Source organism: Planococcus citri, chromosome 1 (assembly GCF_950023065.1).
Source record: "Planococcus citri chromosome 1, ihPlaCitr1.1, whole genome shotgun sequence".
Classification (NCBI taxonomy): domain Eukaryota; kingdom Metazoa; phylum Arthropoda; class Insecta; order Hemiptera; family Pseudococcidae; genus Planococcus; species Planococcus citri.
In genome coordinates this window covers 3,455,374-3,479,693 of record NC_088677.1, presented here as the reverse complement: position 1 = coordinate 3,479,693, position 24,320 = coordinate 3,455,374, and the positions used below count along the sequence as shown (strand labels likewise).

Sequence of the window (24,320 nt, the reverse complement as noted above, 5' to 3'; positions counted from 1 at the left end):
GGGTTCTGATGGTTCTTCTTATTTGAAACTTGTTCTGGTTGTTCTTTCCTTAAAAAACTCAATCGGTTCTAAATGGTTCTAAATTGTTTCAAAATCATTTTATATGGTTGTTCTTTTGGTACTTCTCTTTTCCAAATTTTGAAACGGTTCTGATGGTTCTGGGTCCCATTTCAATTGACCTAAAAAAGCGGTTGTGGTGGTTCCAAACGGTCAAATACTATCAACTGACAATACTGGCAACTCCATTTAAAATACATTGAGCGTTTTTGTCGCAGTAATAGCGCGATCTGAACGGCCGGGGTAAAAACTAACTCTTATCAAAATTGCTCTGATTGGTTGGTTTATAACTGGTTTGAATCTCGCGCGTCCGCGAAATTCGAATAAGCAAATCAGAGCTCGACCATAGACCCCGACCCGTACCCAAACAATCATGCCATCCTTATCACGATGTTGGACTTGTAAAAATTTACTTCGTTGATCGTTGATCTAATCGCAAGCAATAAATAAGATGAGTTCTGAGTAATTTTATCAAATTCAATCGCTAAATCATACTAAAAGAAAGAAAAAAGAAGAAAAATCCTACATGTAAGGTAATTCCCACTTTGGAAGTTTTGAAAAACACTCAGTTTGCTCAGCAGCAAATGATACTCTTACAGGGTGGACAGAAATATCGGGTACCCCTAAGAAAGTTTTTCATTGAAAATATAGGTTGGCAACGTGAAATAGATGCATATGATTGGTGAAATGTTATCTCTCCAGTCTAACAACCAATCATGTGCTACCATTATTATCATTCACTGTGACCAACCGAAGTATTTAGCAGAAAACTTTTTTAGGGGTACCCGATATTTCTGTCCACCCTGTATGTAATATCTACAACTACAACAAAGAACTTTGAAATTGCAATACAATGAATAAAAATAAACACTAGAAAGAATTTTTCCCTTCAAAATACAAAGTTTTCTCTTCCAGTTGTACATTGCGTTGTGTTATTTCGAAGATTCAACGGCGAGTCTTCGCATTGGCACATACTACATGACCATATAGTCAAATTTTTTTAAACAATTGCTGGGAAATCATGAAATTTTCGCATAATGACGATTCGACTACAGTTTTAAGCGAATTCAACACCACAGATCGCACATAACATAAAACTGTCATTTCCCAAGTTTCATTTACTACTCGTACTCATTATAGGATTTTTCATTATTTTCGTATGATTTAGCGATTGAATTTAATAAAATAACTTGGAACTCATCTTATTTATCGCTTAGAATGCTTACGATTGTATTAACGATCAACAACGTAAATTTTTACCAAGTCCAAAATTTGTGATAAGGATGGCTGATTTGTTTGGGTACGGGTCGGGGTCTATGGTCGAGCCAAATCAGATGCTTGGGGTAGTTGTGGTAATGATTTAGTTCCACCCTAGGCCGCTAGGAGACTAAAACACAATTTTTCGATGGAGTTGCCAGTATTGTCAGTTGATAGTATTTGAAACGGTTCTCAACACTGGTAAAATGGACTGGATCTAGTAGGTACCTCAGGGCTCATAGGCTCATCAGCGGTTCAGCATCACTAGCGCCACAAACGTTACCTACCGGGCTACCGAAGAGGCAAGTGCACTCTACATTTCTATTTCTTATCAGTTGCAACTGGTTCATGGTTGTCTTTCTCTCACGTGAACGAACGTCGACCGCATGTGAATGAATATTGAAAACGTGAATTGTGAATTACATTGCAAGAAATTTATAGAATTATTATTATATTATCGTATTCCGTAAAGTTTGAATTTATCAAGTTTAAGTGGTTGTACAGTGATCCGAAGTCATGCTCAGACCTTTCTCGTTATCGAAGTGCCTGCGAGCCAAACGCGAAGTATGTATAAATATGGATTATTGGTTAATGGTTATTATTCATAAGTACCTAGTATGTATCAAACATTTTCTCATCTTTAATTGTTTCATTTACAGAAACGACCTCTGGTTCTCGAACCGATGTACGATTTCACGTTCAAGAAGCTGTTTGATCCAACAGAAAATAAGCCTGTTCTTATAAATTTCCTCAACAGCATGTTATCCGGGATATCCCACATGAACGGTTACAAAATAGAAAATGTCGAACTACTAGATTCGATTCCTGATTTGCTCACAGATGCTGCTAAAGGAGTAAAACAGGATGTTTTAACCAATGTATTATGCAAGTCTACGAATGGCGAACAGTTCATCGTGAATTTGAGTATGCAGCAACAGCACCACCCACATTTTTGGACCCATTTGCAGTATCATCGTGCTCACATTTATGCAAATCAAATCAGTGAAGAAGAATTATATTCTTCGCCTCGAGGCTTTGACTTAATAAAACCAGTCGCCATGTTGGCAATATGCAATTTCACAGTGTTCAGCGAAACGAAGAATTATATATTTTCAAGACAGGACGAGCTCACACCAGATTTTTCAGAAACGTCAATGCACTATGTGGTTGTTGAACTGCCCAAATTTTCGATTACCAACTTCGATGAAATTCAGACCGACGCTGATAAATGGAGTTTCTTTCTCAAGTACGCTGCGGATGAAGATCAAAAGTCAGCGATTCAACAACTCGTAAATAGTGATGACGATTTTAAAAAAGCCTACGGAGTATTGCAAGTTGATAACTGGTCTTTGGCTGAATTGGCTGAGTCTGCCAAGGTTTCCACTGATGATCTCATTGAAACTATTCGTCGCGAAGAAAAACAAAACATTGCTGAGAACATGTTACGAAATGACATGGATCCTTCTGTTATATCGAAAGTGACTAGCATGGAATTGAACGAAGTTGAAGAGTTGAGAAAACAAGTTGAAGCTGAAAAATGATCATCCTGTAGGTATAGTTTATATTTCATCTTTGTGTTCGTACTCAGTTTTTTAAAATGATTTTTTATCAAATTATTCATAACGAACTGATTCTATCTAGTGAAAATAAATACTGATATTTAGCAGTACAATAGAAGTTGGTTCAATGTGAAATTTTCTTTTACAGGGTATCATCAAAAAATTGATCGTTATAATGTATTAATGAAAAATAAAAATTGATTGATTGAAAGTTAAACATGCATCGTCTAACCCTGGTAAAATCGCATAAAAATTGATAATCGTAAGTGAAATTGAAATACTTGCTGATTAATTCGTCTTTGAAATTGAATCATTTAGGGAAAATGATTTCAAAAAACCGAAGTTGACGAAGTATCGCTGGCACAGATGAGCACATTTAAATTTCAAACTCACACCCCTTTCTAAATTCTAGTGGAATGAAGGGAAAAAGGCGAATATCCTCGATTAAAATGCTTTTGAGCATTTTTGAAGAATTCTGAGACCATAATTTGGATCATGATTTTCAGCATTTCAGTTTCAGTAGAAAAAAATGAATAAAAAAGCTCATTTAAATTGCAATCCCATCAAAATGGGTTATTGTTTCGGCCTTTTTGATCGCCTATTTCTAATGTTGGGCTCATTTTTCGTCCTTTTCGACTTTTTTTGTTTTGTGTATTTCTAACAAACTTGAAAGCAATTTTCATTACATTTTGCTCACTTTTGCTCATTTTTCATCAATTTGTGGGATGTTTCATAAAAAAATATAGGTATCTTATCAGTTTACAACAATTTATGCGTTATTTTTGCAATTTATTGACGTATTTTATGATTTTAATGTTAGATATTTTTACCAATTTTATCAACGTTTCTAGTCATTTTCGACAAGTTTCTGTCAAGTTTTGGAAAAATTTCAACTTTTGGTAATTTTTAGCGTGGGAGAATTTCGCATAATTTGACACATTTTCAACATTTTGGTATAAATTTTCTTGATTTTTCAAAACTGAACTTCATGTTTCGATGTCAACTTTTTAATACTAAAGATTCGAAACAGGAAATTTAGGCTCGGATGCACTTCCTATACCCCTCTCTTGAAAAGGAAGAGGATGACAATGATCACCGGCGAAAATAAGATATTAATAGGTATCATACTCGAAAACGCATTTTTCGATTCTTGGTGAATTTTTGAAAATTATGTAAATTCGACAGAAAAATTTAAAAGAAATCTAAATTTCACCAAACTGACTGAGAATGTGGAAATTTTGTTCGCACTTCATTTTCGACTCCCCCCACCCATCGATTGGAATCGATTTCGAACTGTTTTGAGCAATTCTGGAGGAGCCCCCATTAGATTTTCAAAAATTGAAATCTTCACCGTACTTTATCCAGTGAAGTTGGGAAACTAAAATCTAATTGATAGCGCAATTTGAAGCATTTAACAATTTTTTTTTAAAACTTTTGTTTTTTAAAAAATGCCATAGAATCCGTCAAAATGAATTACGATCTGTGTTAAATTTTGAGGTATATCACAAAAGGAGTCGGCAGATTTTGTCCGAATTCAACAGAGATACCTCAATTTTGAGTTGAAAATTACCCAGAAAAAATAGTTGCTTCCGAGGTGCACTTGAAGGGGAGAAATGTGGCATCGAAATGGATGCATTTTCGAAAAAATCGCGGGTTTTTTCGTTTCTGTCGCTACCCAATCCATTTTGGTAAAAATGATCCAGTCCCAAAGGATAATATTTTGAAATTCTGCATCGCAATCTATGCTTTTGCTGTCAGAAAGAAGATGTCATTCCTGAAACTGGAGAAATAGGCTTACAGTGATTGCCAATTTTTTGATTATTGATGATTTCAAAAAATGTAGAAATTTTCAAGTTTTTGGCAATTTTTCTCGAATTTTTGAAATTGAAAAAACCTTATTTTTTTCAAAAATGCCTCCTCTCTTTTATAGCCATTTTCTACCTTCCGGTGCATCTCCGGAGATGAAAAAAATTTCGAGTAACTTTAAACTCAAAATAAAGATCTCTTTTTTTTTCAGTTTTTGGCTATTTTTCTCGAATTTTTGAAATTGAAAAAACCTTAATTTTTTCAAAAATACCTCCTCTTTGAAGGTCATTTTCTACCCTCTGGTGCATTTCCGGAGATGAAAAAAATTTCGAATAACTTTAAACTCAAAATGAACATCCCTGCTGAATTTGATAAAATTCTGCCGACCTTTTTTTTTGGCAATCCACCCTAATATAAACTTGTTCAGTAAAACGTTGATGACAGACTTGATTAATTATTCGCCAATAATTTTCCGAAATCAGGTTCTTTTCTCTCGGTTGAGAAACATTCATTTTTCAATTTCTCAATGGTGAGGTTGCTGGAGAAATAAATAATTTTTATGTAGCAGGGACCATTTTGAGTAATCCAACAAGGAAGTCACTGACAAAGATCAATCACTTTTGTGCGCGTGCTGAAGTTGATTCTCATGGCATTATGTAGTCGGAAAACTTGAATTTCCAAAATATTACCGGAGGTTCTAGAACTGCTTGAAACCATTCCAAATCGACTCAGCGTGTTAAAATTTGAGCATGATAAAAATTTGTGGTTTCCAATTTTATAGGGTGTAATTTTGTGAACATTTTTATTTTCATAAATCTACTGGACGCTCCAGCACTGCTCAAAAAGGGTTCAAACCTGTTTCCTATCGATAAGGGGAGAGTAGGGTACATGCTTTTCAATTTTCTAGACCAATTTTTAATAGAGCAGGAAAATAACGTAAAAAAGCGAGGGTGAAAAGGAAAAAATTGGCACATAAATTTTTTCTTCTGGAATATGTTCAGATGAGCCCCCTGAACTACCAAAAAAAACCCGCGCCTTCTACCCCTGGAGCTAACTTTTTTAGGGGGCTAAAACCGGTTCCGATTCACGTTTTTTGCGATTTACTCCGAAAATATTAGGTTTACGATAAGAAATACCATGACAAAAAATGTTCCCCTTCAAATTCTCGACAATTTGATACTACGCTCGATACCCATATCTCAAAAGGGGTGTCTGAAAAAAGGGGTGGAAAGAGAAGGTGTTTCAAAAAAGGTCAGTTCAATAAATTGATCAAAGTTACCACTTTATATCATTCGGTTTCGCTCAAAATTTTTTTACAAAGTCAACTCACTCAACTTTTAAGTACACCACCATTGATTGGTCTTCAATCCTCCCCGGGGGTTGGTGGGGGGTGCTTGATTTTTCAAGTAACACACAACTGAATCATATATTTGAAAAACGAATCTGGACATGCGATATATCGAATAGTATGTTTTCGAGGTTGCTGAATACGAATACCAACTTATTTTTTGAGTGCAGTTCCTCAAAGCCCCTCTGTGCCCCAAAAAGGGGGTTAAAATTTAGAAAAATCATGAAAAGTCGAGTGATATATCGAATGGTATGTTTCCGAGGTCGCTGAGTACGAATATGAACTTATTTTGTGGGTCCCACCCCCCAATGTCCTTCTGTGCCTCAATAAGGAGGCTAAAATTTCAAAAAACCATCAAAAAGTCGAGTGATATATTGAATGGTATGTTTTCGAGGTCGCTGAATACGAATATGAACATATTTTCTGCTTACAGTTCTTCAAAACCCATTTACGCCCTTCTAAAGAGGATAAAATTTTGAAAAGTCGCTGAAAATCGTGTAATACGAGTACATCGAATAGTACGTTTTCGAGATTGCTGAACACAAATTTTTAGAATCCAAAGCACAATGGTTCTCCGTCCCAAAAAAGTTAACGACAAAACATGGTGCGACCTTTTTCGTTGAAGATTCTCACCATTATTTTAGAAATAATTCTGAAAATTCATCTCAAAAACACTAATTGGAGTAACTTTCGGAGGAAGGAGGGCAGAGGTAGAGGTATTACCAGGATCGCTATTCAAAAAGTTTGAACGCTCATTTTGCAAAGAAAACATTTCACATCTCAAGATTTTTTTAAAACGCTCACTCACCTACCAGTTTTTGAATATTTTTTAATAGAAAATAAAATGGAACTAGGACTTTTACAGTTTTGTCGAATTTCGTTGAAAAAAACTGTATAACCATCCAACTAATTTCTATTTGTAAATTTCGCTTAGGTATGTGCCACTCGAATTATTAATTACGGGAAATTTAAATGGAATTAATTATTTATAATGTTTTTTTTTTTTGTTGGAAAAACTCATAAATTGATAAAATATTTCAAAATAGAATCCCGAAAACATACGATTTGATGTATCACACGACTTTTCATGATTTTTCGAAATTTGGCCCTTTTTTGGGGAACATAGAGACATTGGGGGGGGGGACTCAGCGACCTCGGAAACATACCATTCGATATATCACTCGACTTTTCATGATTTTTCTAAATTTTAACCCCCTTTTTGGGGCACAGAGGGGCTTTGAGGAACTGCACTCAAAAAATAAGTTGGTATTCGTATTCAGCAACCTCGAAAACATACTATTCGATATATCGCATGTCCAGATTCGTTTTTCAAATATATGATTCAGTTGTGTGTTACTTGAAAAATCAAGCACCCCCCACCAACCCCCGGGGAGGATTGAAGACCAATCAATGGTGGTGTACTTAAAAGTTGAGTGAGTTGACTTTGTAAAAAAATTTTGAGCGAAACCGAATGATATAAAGTGGTAACTTTGATCAATTTATTGAACTGACCTTTTTTGAAACACCTTCTCTTTCCACCCCTTTTTTCAGACACCCCTTTTGAGATATGGGTATCGAGCGTAGTATCAAATTGTCGAGAATTTGAAGGGGAACATTTTTTGTCATGGTATTTCTTATCGTAAACCTAATATTTTCGGAGTAAATCGCAAAAAACGTGAATCGGAACCGGTTTTAGCCCCCTAAAAAAGTTAGCTCCAGGGGTAGAAGGCGCGGGTTTTTTTTGGTAGTTCAGGGGGCTCATCTGAACATATTCCAGAAGAAAAAATTTATGTGCCAATTTTTTCATTTTTAAACCCGCTATATGCCCGCTCTAAGTATAATTTTTTATAAAATTTTAATTTTTTTAAATTTGTGACCAAAAATTTGATTTCTAAAAATTTACCAAAAATTGAAAAATACAGTAAAGCTAAATCTGAAACATTAGCTGGTGATGTATTTTCCATGCTCGTTTGATTCAACTGCAACTTTACCGGGTTCAACTTCAAAATAAATTTTGTCAATCGGTATCAGGAATGTTAACCATAATCGTAATTTTTAACCAACATGGATTTTAACCACTGAAATCATGAGCCAAAAATTGTAACTGTAACCACAACCATAACCAAAATGAAAATTATTGATTTAGAATTTTCTAACCGTAAGGCTGTAACCGATGCATTTTTTGTCAAAGTTTATGAAACCTTGATGAACTTTGATCAATTTTGGCGCTGTATTAGGCACTTTTTCAAGCAATTTCAAGATGTTTTATTGCACAATTTTGGCAAAATTTTGTCAACTTTTATTGAAATTTCATTCACTTTTTGATGATTTTTACTTTCAGAAATTTTTTTAATGTCTCGATATCTACATATTGTGTTGAGAGAAATTTCAACAATCAAGTATTCACGTCATTCCCATTCAATCCTGTTAAATTTTACAAAATTATCATCACTCGTTGGATTTGATGATTTTGATTGATATTGATTTTACATGCTTTCTTACCTCGTTTCAACACGTTTTCTACACTTTTGCAAATTTTACCAAATTCAATGGTTTCTTCTTCTTTTTTTTTTGTCAAATTTTACTGGTTTTCAACATTTTTAATGCAAGTTTGGTGAATTTCCACCTGGTAATTTTTCGATTTTTGCATTTTTTTGATGGAAGAATTGAGTTGATATTTTTTGGGGGAAAAAAAATAGGTAACCGATATTTTTTATGCACAGAACCGTATAAACTAAGAAACCCTATCGAAACTTTCTTTTATTTCGGTTTACTTCCCTGTTGGTATATCCCCCTTCTGAATATTTTCAAGTTGTTTCATCATTTGCTAACAATTGGACTAGATAACAAAGCAGCATATTTGCAAACGAATCGACTAATTCTTTGAAAAATTTGTTCAACAATTTGAAAATGAAATTCACCTCGTGACTCAGGTGGTGGTTCTGCATCACTAGCGCCACAAAAGTTACCTACCGAAGAGGCGAGTGCACTGCCAGTTGCCACCTACAACCTACATTTCTTATCAGTTGCAACTGGTTATCTTTCCCTCACGTGAATGAAAATTGAAAATTTTGGTTACCGGCATCGATCTCTCTGAAACGTGAAATGTGAATTACTTTGCAAGAAATTTAGAACTATTATATTATCGTATTCGTAGAGTTTGAATTTATCAAGTTTCAAGTGGTTGTAGAGTGATCCGAAGTCATGCTCAGACCTTTCTCGTTACCGAAGTTCCTGCGAGCCCAACGCGAAGTATGTATAAATAGGCTATGGATTACTGATTATTGTTCATACGCCGTAGATACCGAACATTTTCTCACCTTGAATTGTTTCATTTACAGAAACGACCTCTAGTTCTCGAACCTATGTACGATTTCACGTTCAAGAAGTTGTTCGATCCAACGAAAAACAAGCCTGTTCTTCGAAATTTTCTCAACAGCATGTTATCCGGGTTAACCCTGACGAACGGTGACAAAATAGAAAATGTCGAACTACTGGATTCTATTCCTGATTTTCTCAAAGATGCTGATGGACGAGTAAAACAGGATGTTATAACCGATGTATTATGCAAGTCTACGAATGGCGAACAGTTCATCGTGAATTTGAGTATGCAGCAACAGCACCACCCGCATTTTTTGACCCATTTGGTGTGGCATGGATTTCACATTTATGGAAAGCAAATCAGTGAAGAAAAATTATATTCTTCGCCTCGAGGCTTTGAGTTATTAAAACCAGTCGCCATGTTGGCAATCTGCAATTTCTCAGTGTCCGGTTTAACGAAGAAGGATTATATAACAAGATGTGAATTCAAAACAGGAGAGAACCTGGAACTAATAACACCTTGGTCAAAACTGTTATCATATGTGTTTGTTGAACTGCCCAGATTTTCAATTACCAACCTCGATGAAATTAAGACTGACGCTGATAAATGGAGTTTCTTTCTCAAGTACGCTGCAGATGAAGATCAAAAGTCAGCGATTCAACAACTCGTAAATAGTGATGCGGATTTTAAAAAAGCCTACGAAGTACATATTGCACGCTGATAATTGGTCTTTGGCTGAATTGGCTCAGTTTGCCGGGGTTACCACTGATGAAGATCTCATCGAAACTATTCGTCGCGAAGAGAAACAATACATTGCCGAGAACCTGTTACGAAATATTGACTAATTTGGAAATGAACGAAGTCGGAGAGTTGCGAAAACAAGTCGAGGATGAAAAAGATCATCCTGTATAGTTCATATTTTTATCTTTGTGTTCATGCTCAGTTTTTTGAAATGTTTTTTTTTTACCAAATTATTCATAATGAACAGATTGCTTCCTTTTTTGTTCCTACGTAAAGATGAAGTACCTATAAAATTAATTTTTGTTATCTATTGAGAATAAATCGTGATGTTTAGCAGTACAATAAAAGTCTGGTGAAATTGAAATATTTGTTGATTAGGTCGTCTTTGAAATATTAAGAGAAATTGATTTCGACTAACCCATGTTCGCGAAATATCGCGCTGACACAGATGAGCGAATTCAAATTTCAAACTCACACCCCCTTTCAAATTCGAGTTGAAAGAAGGAAGAAAAGCGGATTCCTCGATTGAAATGCTTTCGAGCATCTTTGAAGAATTTTGAGACCATAATATTGGATCATGATTTTCAGCATTTTAGTTTAAAAAAAAAAAGTTTCGTGCGAATTGCAATTTCATAAAAATTGGTTAATGTTTCTGTTTCGGCCTGTTTAATTGCATTTTGCTAATCTTCTGCTAACTTTCCGTCTTTTTCGACTTTTTCTGGTTTAATGCTTTGATCATTTTGTTTTGTGTGTGGCATTTTAACAAATTTTAAAGCAATTTTCGTTACATTTTGCTCACTTTTGCTGATTTTATTTGTATCAGTTAGAGGCGTGTTTCATCTCGAAATATAGGTATGAGTTTTTAAAAATTCACGTGAAATTTTAGCAATTTTTGTGACATTTTATTTTAAAGCTGAACATTTTTACCAATTTCAACATTGTTTCAAATCATTATCGCCAAGTTTCTGTTAAGTTCTGCTAAAATTGCAACTTTTGGTAATTTTTAGAATTTTTTGCCAGTCTAATATTTTCGACTTTTTTGCAAAAATTTCATGATTTTTCAAGTATAAACATCAAAGAGTTAGCCAAGAGATGTTCTGATGTCAGTTTTTAGTATATTAAAGGTCCAAAGCAAGAAATTCTGACTTGGAGACACTTCCTAGCTATACCTCTCTTCTGAAGAGGAAGAGGATGACACGGTCCTAAAATGTATTTTTCGGTTCTTGGTGAATTTGTAGAAATTAAATTCGAGTGAAAAATGTTGATCAAAATTTTACCAAATCGACTGAGAAAGTGGAAATTTAGCACGTACTTCGTTTTCGACTCCCCCTCCCATCGATTGGAAACGATTTCGAACTGTTTTGAGCAGTTCTAGAGCCTCCAACTGATTTTTGAAAATTGAAATTTTTCGCCCATTTTTCACCCAATGAAGTTGGAAAATTGAAATCTAATTGACATCATAATTTCAACATGCTGAGTCAATTAGAGATGGTTTTAGCCTAACTTGAAGCCTCTGATGGGTTGAGTGAAAAAAATGACTTCAGATTCGTGTTTCTCGACCCAAAAAACCTACATTTTGACGTATCACTCGATTTTTTTTTATTTTTGCAAAATTTTATTTCGGTAGCACCTCCAAGGGCCCTCAAGAGTTCTGAGGAAAAAAAGTACTTCATCATATGCGTGTTTTTCTGGCCAAAAAACCTACATTTTGACATATCACTCGATTTTTTTTTTTCATTTTTACAAAATTTGATTTTGATAGCACCTCCTCAATGGCCCCCGAGGGGTCTGAGGGGGAAAAAAGACCTCAGATTAGTTTTTCTCGATCAAAAAAACCTATATTTTGACATATCACTGGGTTTTTTTCGTTTTTACAAAATTTGATTACGGTAGCACCTCCCCAAGTGGTTTGAGGGAAGAAAGGACTTCAGAATCGTGTTTCTCGGCCCAAAACACCTACATTTTGACATATCACTCGATTTTTTTTCATTTTTACAAAATTTGATTTCGGTAGCACCCCCCCCCCCCGCCCCGGGCCCCCCCAGGGTCTGGCGTTTTTGTAAAAAAAATTTGACGTGTTTCTTTTTGAAAAGATCATTTATATTTCATCAAATTATGGGAATCATGTTATAAAAATAGCTAAACTTGACTGCTGAATTGATTTTAAATTTTTTCATTTTTTTTTTAATTCACGTTTTTTGACATAAAAGCTGATTTTCCAGGCGAACGGTGCATCCTAGAGAAAAATGACACTGAAGGAAATTGTAGAGTATAAAATTTCCTATCAGATTAATGTCATTAGTTTTTCTTTAGGAAGCTTAGTTCTTGAATTACATGTGATTTTTGAAGGCGTAAACTGACTTTTGGGCACCCCATTTCTCGAATCTTTGAAATTAAAAAAAAAACGTAAATTTTTTCAAAAATGCTTTTTTTTAGGGCCATTTTCTGTCCTCCGGAGCTAAACAAATTTCAGGTAACTTTCAACACAAAAATATGATGGTCTCTCCTGAATTTGGTCAAAATCTGCCAACTTCTTTTTTTGTAATTCTGTAGCATGATGAAAATTTGTGGTTTCCAATTTTATAGGGTGTAATTTTGTGAAAATTATAATTTTCTTACCTACATCTACTGTACGCTCCAGCCTGTTTCCAATCGATAAGGGAGGAAATAGGGTTCCTGCATCCTTTTCAATTTTCTAGACCCATTTTTATAAAATTTTGATTTTCCTCAATTTCTGACCAAAAATTTGATTTTTTAAAATTTATCTACCAAAAATCAAAAAATACAGCGAAGCTCTAAAATTTTAGCTGGTGATGTATTTTTGCATGTTCGTTTGATTCAACCACAACTTTGTCAGGTTCATAAGTGATTTTGTCAGTGTGTATCAGGGATGTTGACCATACCATACAATTTTTAACCAAAATGGATTTTAAACACTCTAAAATGAGACAAAAACTAACAAAATGTAACCATGACTGTAACCAAAAGAGTGATTTAGAATTTTTTAACCAATTAACTGTCATAACCTTAAATTACCAAAACCAGCATAACCGTAACCGATTTATATTATTTGCATTACGGTTAGATAATTTACAATTTTTGTCAAAGTTTATGAAATTTGATGAGCTTTAATCAATTTGGGCACTGTATGCATTTTTTCAAGTAATTTCAAGATATTTTATACAATTTTGGCAACATTTTTTCAACTTTTATTGAAATTTCATTCACTTTTTGATGATTTTCACTTTGAAAGAAATTTTAACCAATTCACGTAATTCTCGCTCAATCCTGTTAAATTTTACAAAATCATCGTCACTTTTTGTTGATGCTGAGTGATTTTGATTTAACCTGCTTTTTGGTGTGTTTTTCCTCGTTTTAAGTTTTAACACATTATTTCAACACTTTTTGTAGCGCTTTTGCAAATTTTACCAATTCAATGTTTTTTATTCTTTTTTATAGTTTTTTTTGTCACAATTTTACTGGTTTTCAACATTTTTTTTTTGCAATTTTGGCAAATTTCCCCCGGGTGATTTGTAATATTTAGGATTTTTATTTTCATGATTTTTGCATTTCCTGAATGGAAGAGTTGAGGAAAAACTATACCTACCTAACATTTATTTTTTGGCCATAATAGTCCGGCATATGACAATAGAAGTAATTGCACCCCTCGCCGATCCTCCGGGACAACTTTTTTCTTAAAGGGGACATCCTAAGGAACATTTTAAAGCAAACTTGCCAAAATAAAAGTTGGCCTTACTTACAAAATGGCGGCCATTTTGATTGACAGGTCAGCCAAAATCCCAGATTTTGCGTTTTAACATAGGACTTGCACGAACTTTTTCAAACTTTACAAAGATAGATCGAAAGATCATGCAAAAATTTATCACCTGTCAAAATTTCAAGTGCTAAAGTGGGTTTTTCGATTTTTGGTGAATTTTTGAAAATCGAATTTAAGAAAAAAATGAGGGAAAAAATCAAAATTTTACCAAATTGACCAATAAAGCTGAAATTTGGGATATACCCTATTTTTGACATGCGAAATCGATTGGAAACGGTTTCAATCCGTTTTGAGCAGTTCTGGAGCCTCCAGCAGATTTTTGAATCTCGAAATTCCTACAAAATTCCATCAAATTGGAGTTGTAAAGCTAAAATTTATTCTAAAAACTAATTTCAATACGCTACGAAGTACTGCTGGTGAATTTCAAGTCGTTTTGGATCCTCCAGCGACTTTTTTAAAATTCCTGAAGCCTCCAGCAGATTTTCGAAACTTTAAATTTTCACAAAATTTCATCAAATGGAGATGGAAAGCTGAAATTTACTCTACACTCCAATTCTAACACCCTCTGAAAACCACTTCTGGTAAATTTCAAGTCATTTTAGAGCCTCCAATGATTTTTTGAAAATTACTGGAGCCTCCAGTAGATTTTTGAAACTTGAAATTTCCCCAAAATTTCATCAAACTAAGATGGAGAGTCAAAATTCATTCTGCAAACTAATTTCAATACGCTAAGAAGTCGTTTTGGAGCCTCCAGCGACATTTTGAAATGTTTTATGGCGTTTTTTGGAAAATTGAAATTTCCTAAAAGTAGCTCGAAGCTTCAAACCCATTTGAAACCACCATGTAGTCTCCGAAGTGAATATCAGCTTGCCAACTCCATTTGATAAATTAATGTTGCGGGAATTTCAAGTTTCAAAAATCTACTGGAGGCTCCAGTAATTTTCAAAAAAGTCGCTGGACGCTCTGAAATGACTTGAACCCGCCTGAAGTTGTCTTCAGAGGATGTGAAAATTGGAGTGTAGAGTAAATTTCATCTTTCCATCTCCATTTGATGAAATTTTGTGAAAATTTAAAGTTTCAAAAATCTGCTAGAGGCTTCAGGAAATTTCAAAAGGTCGCTGGAGGCTCCAAAACGACTTGGAATTCACCTGCAGTACTTCGAAGCGTATTGAAATTAGTTTTTAGAATCAGCTTCACAACTCCAATTTGTTGGAATTTGGGGGAATTTCGAGTTTCAAAAATCTGCTGGAGGCTCCAGAACTGCTCAAAACGGGTTGAAACCGTTTCCAATCGATTTTGCATGTCGAAAATAGGGTACATTCTAAATTTCAGCTTTCTTGGTTAATTTGGTGAAATTTTGATTTTTTCCCTCATTTTTGGCCTAAATTCGATTTTCAAAAATTCACAAAAAATCGAAAAACGCACTTTAGCACTTGAAATTTTGACAGGTGATAAATTTTTGCATGATCTTTCGATCTACCTCTGTAAAGTTTGAAAAATTTATTTTGACAGGTGATAAATTTTTGCATGATCTTTCGATCTACCTCTGTAAAGTTTGAAAAATTTCTTGCACGTCCTATGTTGAAACGCAAAATCTGCGATTTCGGCTGACCTGTCAATCAAAATGGCCGCCATTTTGTAAGTAAGGCAAACTTTTTTTTGGGCAAGTTTGCTTTAAAATGTTCCTTAGGATGTCCCCTTTAAGAAAAAAGTTGTCCCGGAGGATCGGGGGGGGGGGGTGCAATTTCCCCCACTGTCATATGCCGAACTATAACCAATTAACCTAGCCCTAGATCAATATTTTTTGAAAAAAATCGAAATTTTTCATTTTTTATGCACACAGACAGTCCAGACCAGAGCCGTAATCCCGTAATTGCAAAACCCTATCAATATTTTCCCTCGTTTTGGTTTACAAATCCCCCGTCTTAGTATAATTTTCCAACAATTAACAAAGCAGAATATTTGCAAACGAACCGACTACTTTGAAAAATTTGTTCAACAATTAAGAAATAAAATGAAATGAACTAGAAAATAAAATATTGCATATTTCCATATATTCCATATCTAGTACCTCAGCAGTTCAGCGTCACTAGCGCCACGAATGTTACCTACCGAAGAGGCGAGTGCACTACCACCTGCAACCTACATTTCTTATCAGTTGCAACTGGTTATCTTTCTCTCACCTGAATGAAAATTGAAAATTTTGGTTACCGGCATCGATCTCTCTGAAACGTGAAATGTGAATTACTTTGCAAGGAATTTAGAATATTTGAATTGTATCGTATTCGTAGCGTTTGAATTTATCAAGTTGAGTGGTTATAAAGTGATCCGAAGTCATGCTCAGACCTTTCTCGTTACCGAAGTGCCTGCGAGCCCAACGCGAAGTATGTATAAAATATGGAATATGGATTATTGGTTATTATTCATAATAAGTCGTAGGTATCAAACATTTTCTCACCTTTAATTTGTTTCATTCACAGAAACGATCTCTAGTTCTCGAACCTTTGTACGATTTCACGTTCAAGAAGTTGTTCGATCCAGCTTCTACAGAAAACAAGCATGTTCTTATAAATTTTCTCAACAGCATGTTATCCGGGATATCTCTCATGAACGGTGACAAAATAGAAAGTGTCGAACTACTAGATTCAATTCCTGATTTGACCATAAATGCTGCCAAAGAAGTTAAACAGGACGTCGTGACCAATGTATTATGCAAGTCTACGAATGGTGACCAGTTCATCGTGAATGTGAGCATGCAGCACGAGCACCACCCATATTTTTCGACCCATTTGCAGTATCATCGTGCTCACATTTATTCAAATCAAATCAGTGAAGAAGAATTATATTCTTCCCCTGAAGGCTTTGGGTTATTAAAACCAGTCGCCATGTTGGCAATCTGCAATTTCTCAGTATTCAGCAAAACGAAGCATTATATATCAAAAATCGAGTTCAGAGATGAAGATCACCCGACAGAACCAACATTTTTGTCAAAACTGATATCGTACGTGGTTGTTGAACTGTCCAAATTTTCAATTACCAACTTCGATGAAATTAAGACTGACGCTGATAAATGGAGTTTCTTTCTCAAGTACGCTGCAGATGAAGATCAAAAGTCAGCGATTCAACAACTCGTAAATAGTGATGCGGATTTTAAAAAAGCGTACGAAGTATTGCACGCTGATAACTGGTCTTTGGCTGAATTGGCTGAGTCTGCCAAGGTTGCCACTGATGATCTCATTGAAACTATTCGTCGCGAAGAAAATCAAAACATTGCCGAGAACATGTTACGAAATGGCGTGGATCCTTCTGTTATATCGAAAGTGACTAGTTTGGAAATGAACGAAGTTGAAGAGTTGAGAAAACAAGTTGAAGCTGAAAAATGATGATCCTGTATAGTTTATATTATTTTTATCTTTGTGTTCGTGCTCAGTTTTTTTTACCAAATTATTTATAGTGAACGGATTTTCTCCTTTTTTGTTCCTATGTAAAGATGAAGTATGAAATTAATTTTTGTTACTCGTATCTAGTGAGAATAAATCGTGATGTTTAGCAGTACAATAGAAGTTGATTTAATGTGAAGTTTTCTTTTACAGGGTATCATCAAAAAATTGATCGTTATTGTATTAATGAAAAATAAAAACTGACTGATTGAAAGTTAAACATCGTATAAGCCTGATGAAATCGCATAAAAAATAATGATCGTGAGTGAAATTGAAATACTTGCTGATTAGTTCGTCTTTAAAATTGAATCATTTAGGGAAAATGATTTCAAAAAACCGAAGTTGGCGAAATATCGCTGGCACAGATGAGCAAAATTAAAATTTCAAACTCACACCCTCTTTGAAATTCGAGTGGAAAGAAGGAAGAAAGACTAATTCCTCGAATTCCTCGATTAAAACTGATTTTGAGCATTTTTGAAACATTCTGAGGGAACCTCTTAGGTGTCCGCCTCCGATTTGAACGAGACCGCGTTTTTTTGGAAAGAGCATATTATTCTAAAACCCCCAAATCCAAATTTTCAGCTGCCCAAGTTCATTTTTTGATTTTTGGCGAATTTTTGAAAATCCAAAATTTACTATTTTGGTGATTTATGCTTTTTAAAAAAAAAGTAAGTACTTGATCAGTAAAAATGTTCAAAATATGTCCAAAAACTGATAATAACCCCCCCCCCCCAAATCCAAATTTCGACATTTCCAGCCATTCTGGAACCTCCAGCGCTATTTTTCAATTTCTCCAGAATTTTGAATTTTCTCCAGAAGGCGTGAATATGAAGTTGGGCAGCTAAAAATTGAGTTGTGGGTTATATTCGATCTGTTTAACGAATTTATCCACATTTGAGCCGATTCTGGAGCGGACACCTCAAGAGTGCTTTTTTGACCAACTTTTTTTAAAAATAAAAATATCCAAAAATCAAAAATTTCCCGTTTGCGAGAAAATTTTCGAAATTTGCGCGAATCGCTATATTTTGAACACAACAAACCCCGTGAGGCCGAGTTCCGCCATTTCCAGCCATTCTGGAGCCTCCAGTGCAATTTTTCAATTTCTTCAGAATTTTCAATTTGCTCCAGAATGCGTGAATATGAAGTTGGGCAGCTAAAAATCGAGTTGTGTGTTATACTCGAACTGTTTAACGAATTTATTCACATTTGAGCCGATTCTGGAGGGGACACCTCAAAAGTGGGTTTTTGACCAGGTTTTTTTCTTAATAAAAATATCCAAAAATAAAAGTGAGGCCCAAGAAAGGCTGGAAATGGCGAAATTCGCTCTCGTGTGGTTAATTAATGACAAAATACAGTGATTCGCGCAACTTTCAAAAATTTTCTCACAATCGAGGAATTTTTGGATATTTTTATTTTGAAAAAACGCTGGTCAAAAAACCACTCTTGAGGTGTCACTCTCAAAATCGGCTCAAATGTGGATAAACTCGTTAAACAGGTCGAGTGTAATATACAACTCGATTTTTAGCTGCCTAACTTCATATTCACGCCGTCTGGAGCAAATTGAAAATTCTGGAGAAATTGAAAAATCGCTCTGGAGCCTCCAGAATATCTGGAAATGGCGAAATTTGGATTTGGGGGTTAATATCAGTTTTTGGACTTATTTTGAACATTTTTACTGATCAAGTACGTACTTTTTTTTAAAAAAAACATAAATCACCAAAATAGTGGATTTTGAATTTTCAAAGGTTCGCCAAATATTAAGATATGAAGTTAAGCAGCTGAAAATTTGGATTTGGGGTTTTTTGATAATGCTCTTTCCAAAAATCGCGGTCTCGTTCAAATCGGAGGCGGACACCTCAAGAGGTTCCCTTGTGAGACCATAATTTGGATCATGATTTTCAGCATTTCAGTCGAAAAAAAAAAAAAATGAAGAAAAAGGTTCATTTAAATTGCAATACCATCCAAATGGGTACTGGGTTAATGTTTCAGCCTTTTTGATTTGCTACTCTGTGGCTCATTTTTCGTAATTTTCGACTTCTTTTGTTTTTTGTATTTCTAACAAACTTGAAAGCAATTTTTCATTACATTTTGCTCACAATTGCTCATTTTTCATCAATTTGTGGTACATTCTTCTGAAGAGAAAAAATATGACAATATCACCAGCCAAAATATGGTATCGTGTGCTAAAATGCATTTTTCGATTCTTGGTTAATTTTTAAAAATGAAATTCGGCTGACAAATTTAAAAGGAATCTAAATTTTACCAATTCGACTGAGAAAGTGGAAATTTTGTTCGTATGTACCTACTTCATTTTCTACTCCCTCTCCTATGTCGATTGGAAATGATTTCGAACTGTTTTGAGCAGCTCTAGAGCCTCCAACAGATTTTATAGAAAAATTGAGTTCATCACCATATTTTAACCAATGACGTTGGAAAACTAAAATTTAATTTATAGCATTTAATTTCAACGTGCTGAGTCAATTAAAGATAGTTTTTGCCCAATTTGAAGCCTCTAACAATTTTTGGAAACTCTTGCTTCTCGAAAAATGCTATAAAATCTATCAAAATGAATTAGTATCTGTATAAATCTTGGGTAAAGGTCGGAGGATTTTGACCAAATTCAGCGGATACCTTTATTTTGAGTTGAAAGTTATCCAGAGGTGATTTTAGCTCCCGATGTGCATCTGGATAGGAGAAATAGAGCCTCAAAATGGATGCATTTTTTGAAAAAATCGTGGTTTTTTCCCTTTGTTGCTTCTGTCTCTACCCAACCCGTTTTGGGAAAAATAAAATGTCTCATTCCCAAAGGAAAGTATTTATTTTGCGATTCTGATTGGATCATGATTTTTGGCATTTCAGTATAAAACCAAAGAAAAAAAACCATGCACATTGCAAATTGAACCGCAGCCCATCAAAATGTCCAATGGGTTAACAGTTTTGGTAGAAAATCGAATTTCTATCAAAACATTTTTCAAGTCCTAAATTGGGTCTTGGGTTGCTTGGGTCATAGTCTTGGAAAGTTTAGAAAAAGTTTCATCATGAGGGATGATTTATCGAAATGGTTACGTTACGATTTCAGCAGAAAATCAATAACTAATCAAAACTTTTTTGAGAATTTTAAAAAAATATGTATAAAATTAAAATTGCAGTGGTTAGTCTTTTATTTTTATCAAATTTCGTTGATTTTTGGAACTATCGAAAAATGAAAAACATTTCCAATTCCAATGACCTATAATATTTCCAATTCCATTTTCCATCAGTAAAAAATCAATGGTCAATTTATTTCATCCTCTTTGTCATTTTATTAAAAAAAAAAAAAAAAAAAAAAAAATGTACCAACATTAGCGCTCCTAGTACTGACGGATGTAAACAGAACTTCGTGATGCTTCTCCTTTCACTCCCCACCTCGTTTGTCTTATCAGCTGTTTATTTTTGTTTTGTGTTTTTTTTTTCGAGAGAGCCGCCTGGAATTTGTTGAATTGAATCGAATGGCGTTATATTTCTTTCTGTAATGTGAAGAGTTATAATAATTTGAATTTGATTGTAAAATTATTGTTGCTGTTATTAATTTCATCTTGATCGGTACTGTTCTAACTTTATTATTCCTTATTATCAATAGATACTATTCTGTACTCGTAATTTTAGATATTCTATCGACACCTTTGTATGTTTGTTTTAGGTAATGATCATCTTATTGTGTTTTAATCGAGCTAAATCCAAACTTTCGCCGATTCGTTAATTAATCTGATAATGTGAGATCGTGCATCGCATCGTTCGAGTAATTTTGACCAGGTAAGCGGTATAGCCGTGTTTTTTTTCCCTTTAGTTTTATATTATTGTTCGTACATTTATATGTGTTATATTGTGCTCGAGTATTACTATACATATAATGACGCAACGTGACGACACTTTTCGTGGTCATTGAATGATAACGAAATGATCCTGGAACTTCGAAGTTCTAATTGTAAAATTTCTGTTATGTTTCCTTCATATAACGTTGGTCCGGAGCTTTATAATTGAATACTTATTGATCTAATATTGGAAAATTTTGATTTGGAACCGAACAATATTGAAAGGCATCCATTCATAGATGCTCTATGAGTGCATAGTGCACAATATGGCGTACTAATAGGCCTATTTCATGTTTCCAAGCCGATCGAAATTAGAAATAAGAATATTCGTATATTATTGCTCGTTATATCGGTTTCTAGTATAAACACCGGCGAATACATTTTTTTTAGATGAAAAATTTACTTTGCCCAATGATGCAATCTTAATTCGTTATCGAATGGTTATCTACAATGAATTTCAATGAGTTCCTTCCCCTTCCCCCGCGTAAACGAACGTATGGCCATTGCCTACTGATATTTCGATTTTTCTGGTGATTTTTAATTGTCATGTGGCATGTGATTTGGTGAATTTTATGTTATTTTTTTTTAATTTGAAAAATTGTGATTATAATTTTTTCATTATTTTCAATTTGATAAGTAAGTATCTCATTTAATTTCTGGGAATTGAGGTGACTTTTGTGAATAATTTTTACAATGATTTTTTTTTGAAATTTTACGACTGATTGTGATATTAGGAATGGGTTTCAAGTGATGAGGGGAGGGAGGATCCCAGCTTCTAGAAAAATTGTTGAACCGTACAAAGCCTTAGGTATTGAAAAAGCATTCAAACATTCCAGGTGTCAAATTGAGTGCATTTTCCAATTTTTAAAAATGGAATTTGAGAGGGAAAAAAATTGAAATTTTACCTAATTAGTGATTATGTCCTATCTTGAAGTTTTTCGATTTCTTGGAAATTAATTTCAAGTTTTTTTTTTTTTTTTTTTTTTTAATACTATATATTTATTTTTGTTCATCAATTTTTGATCACGTGAGCCATTTTGCATTGATTTTGTGATCCGTGAGTTTTACGTTGCCTATAAATTTTGAAATTTGACAAATCGTGATTATTTGTCATAATTTTTCCCCTTGAGTAATATTTCAAGTTGATAAGTAAGTATCACAATTATTCGATTTCTGAGAGTTCTTCACAATTTTTCAACTGAATTATTATGAGAAATTGGTTTTCGAATCAAATTATTATTTCAATCGCGAAGATTTTACAATAATTCGTGAAGTGGATTTTAATCGACAAAGGAGGAATTCCAATCAGCAGAGAATTATTTTCGGACTGGCTAGATCTAAATCGAATGAGCATTCGAAAATACTTCATTATCTGAGATTTCAAATGCCCAAGTGCATTTTTCGATCTGTGTTTGATGAATTTTTGAAAATCATATTTGCTCGAAGTTAGGATTGAATCAAAATTGCACTAAATTAAGCTAGAAAGCTGAAATTTTTGTATGGACCCATTTTGGGCCCTGTCGAATCGTTTGAAAACTGGTACGAACCGTTTTGAGCAGTTCTGGAGCCTCCAGCAGATTTTTGAAAGTTGAGATTAATATCAGAATTTTACCCAATGAAGTTGGAATGCTGAAATTCGCAACATGCCTTATAGTCCGGCATATGACAATAGGAGTAATTGCACCCCCCCCCCCTCCCGCCGATCCACAGGGACAACTTTTTTCTTAAAGTGGACATCCTAAGGAACATTTTTAAAGCAAACTTGCCAAAAAAAAGTTGACCTTACTTACAAAATGGCGACCATTATGATTGACAGGTCAGCCGAAATCGCAGATTTTGCGTTTCAACATAGAACTTGTACGAAATTTTTCAAACCTTACAAAGGTTATCACCTGTCAAAATTTCAAGTGCTAAAGTGCGTTTTTCGATTTTTGGTGAATTTTTGAAAATCCCATTTTGGCCAAAAATGTGGGAAAAAATCAAAATTTTACCAAATTGACCAAGAAAGCTGAAATTTGGGCTATACCCTATTTTCGACATGCCAAATCGATTTGAAACGGTTTCAACCCGTTTTGAGCAGTTCTGGAGCCTCCAGCAGATTTTTGAAACTCGAAATTCCCACAAAATTTCATCAAATTGGAGTTGTAAAGCTGAAATTTATTCTAAAAACTAATTTCAATACGCCACGAAGTATTGCAGGTGAATTTTAAGTCGTTTTGGAGCCTCCAGCGGCATTTTGAAAATTCCTGAAGCCTCCAGCAGATTTTTGAAACTTTAAATTTTTACAAAATTTCATTAAATGGAGATCGAAATCTGAAATTTAATCCGCACTCCAATTTTAACCCCCTCTGAATACGATTTCAGGTGAGTTCAAGTCATTTTAGAGCCTCCAGCGACTTTTTTGAAAATTACTGGAGCCTCTAGTAGATTCGACGTGTTAAAATTTTGAAGTATGAAATGGATTTTAGCTTTCCAAATTTATTGGGTAAAATTTTGTGTAAATTTCTACCTTCAAAAATCTACTGGAGGCTCGAGAACGGCTCAAAAAGGTTCGAAACCGTCTCTAAGCGATTCTGGGTGATGGGGGGTGGGTGTTGGAAAAAACAGTCTATACCCAATTCCAGATTTCTGAGTCAATATGATGTAGGATTTTGATCTTATATAATTTTTGACTCAAATTTGACTTTAAAAATTCGCCTGAAATTTTGTAGTTGGAAATACACGTAATTTTTTAATCTATTTACACATTCGAGATTGATTTCGAATCAAGTAAAAATTGATCCGAATCAGACCTTTTCTATTTCAGGTATCTTACCAATGAACACGAACACGTTAGAAAATCACGACGACGAGTGTCGGTTCAACTTTAATCCGGAGCTTACGTTATCCTCCTTGGAAGAGATCACATCCTTTCAAATACTTCTGCCAATATGGCACGTTTATCTCACTCGTATGAAAAACAAGCTCGACAAAGAAACCCCCTCGAATTCATCTGGAAAACACTTCGATACCGATGATTGCTTACGCGAATGCGACCATTCGATAAAATTCCTCAAACTACCCGCATCTATCGAACAATCTTTGAAGAAAAAACTGAAAAATATCTGCGAAGAAACGAACCAATGGATGCATTACTTCAAATACAACCTCATCTCCGCTCA

General features: G+C 34.4%; 3 protein-coding genes and 1 long non-coding RNA gene across 15 annotated transcripts in view; all 4 read left to right on the top strand.

The window, feature by feature from the left end:
- The first annotated feature begins 1,556 nt into the window (after positions 1–1,556).
- LOC135845075 (uncharacterized) lies at positions 1,557–2,993 on the top strand. The gene is made up of 2 exons (XM_065363543.1): positions 1,557–1,878; positions 1,974–2,993. Exons 1-2 carry the CDS (start codon positions 1,831–1,833, stop codon positions 2,853–2,855), a joined length of 930 nt encoding a protein of 309 aa, XP_065219615.1. The 5' UTR covers positions 1,557–1,830; the 3' UTR covers positions 2,856–2,993.
- A 5,902-nt stretch (positions 2,994–8,895) lies between these two features.
- Positions 8,896–10,454, top strand: LOC135845086 (uncharacterized). Its single transcript, XR_010558701.1, has 2 exons — positions 8,896–9,279; positions 9,369–10,454. It is a non-coding gene; the product is annotated as an uncharacterized LOC135845086 (long non-coding RNA).
- Positions 10,455–15,960: 5,506 nt separating this feature from the next.
- LOC135845057 (uncharacterized) lies at positions 15,961–17,423 on the top strand. Its single transcript, XM_065363524.1, has 2 exons — positions 15,961–16,252; positions 16,349–17,423. The coding sequence occupies exons 1-2, from the start codon at positions 16,205–16,207 to the stop codon at positions 17,249–17,251; spliced, it is 951 nt and encodes a 316-aa protein (XP_065219596.1). The 5' UTR covers positions 15,961–16,204; the 3' UTR covers positions 17,252–17,423.
- Positions 17,424–20,510: 3,087 nt separating this feature from the next.
- Positions 20,511–24,320, top strand: part of LOC135844958 (uncharacterized) — a 150,766-nt gene continuing 146,956 nt past the window's right edge. For 5 of the 12 annotated variants that reach the window (XM_065363444.1, XM_065363420.1, XM_065363381.1 and 2 more), the window contains exons 1-2: positions 20,511–20,890; positions 20,988–21,100. The gene's annotated coding sequence lies outside the window, so the exon portion shown is untranslated. The remainder of the gene's footprint in view (positions 20,891–20,987; positions 21,101–24,320) is intronic. The other 7 variants (XM_065363460.1, XM_065363435.1, XM_065363395.1 and 4 more) reach the window with 6 other exon arrangements.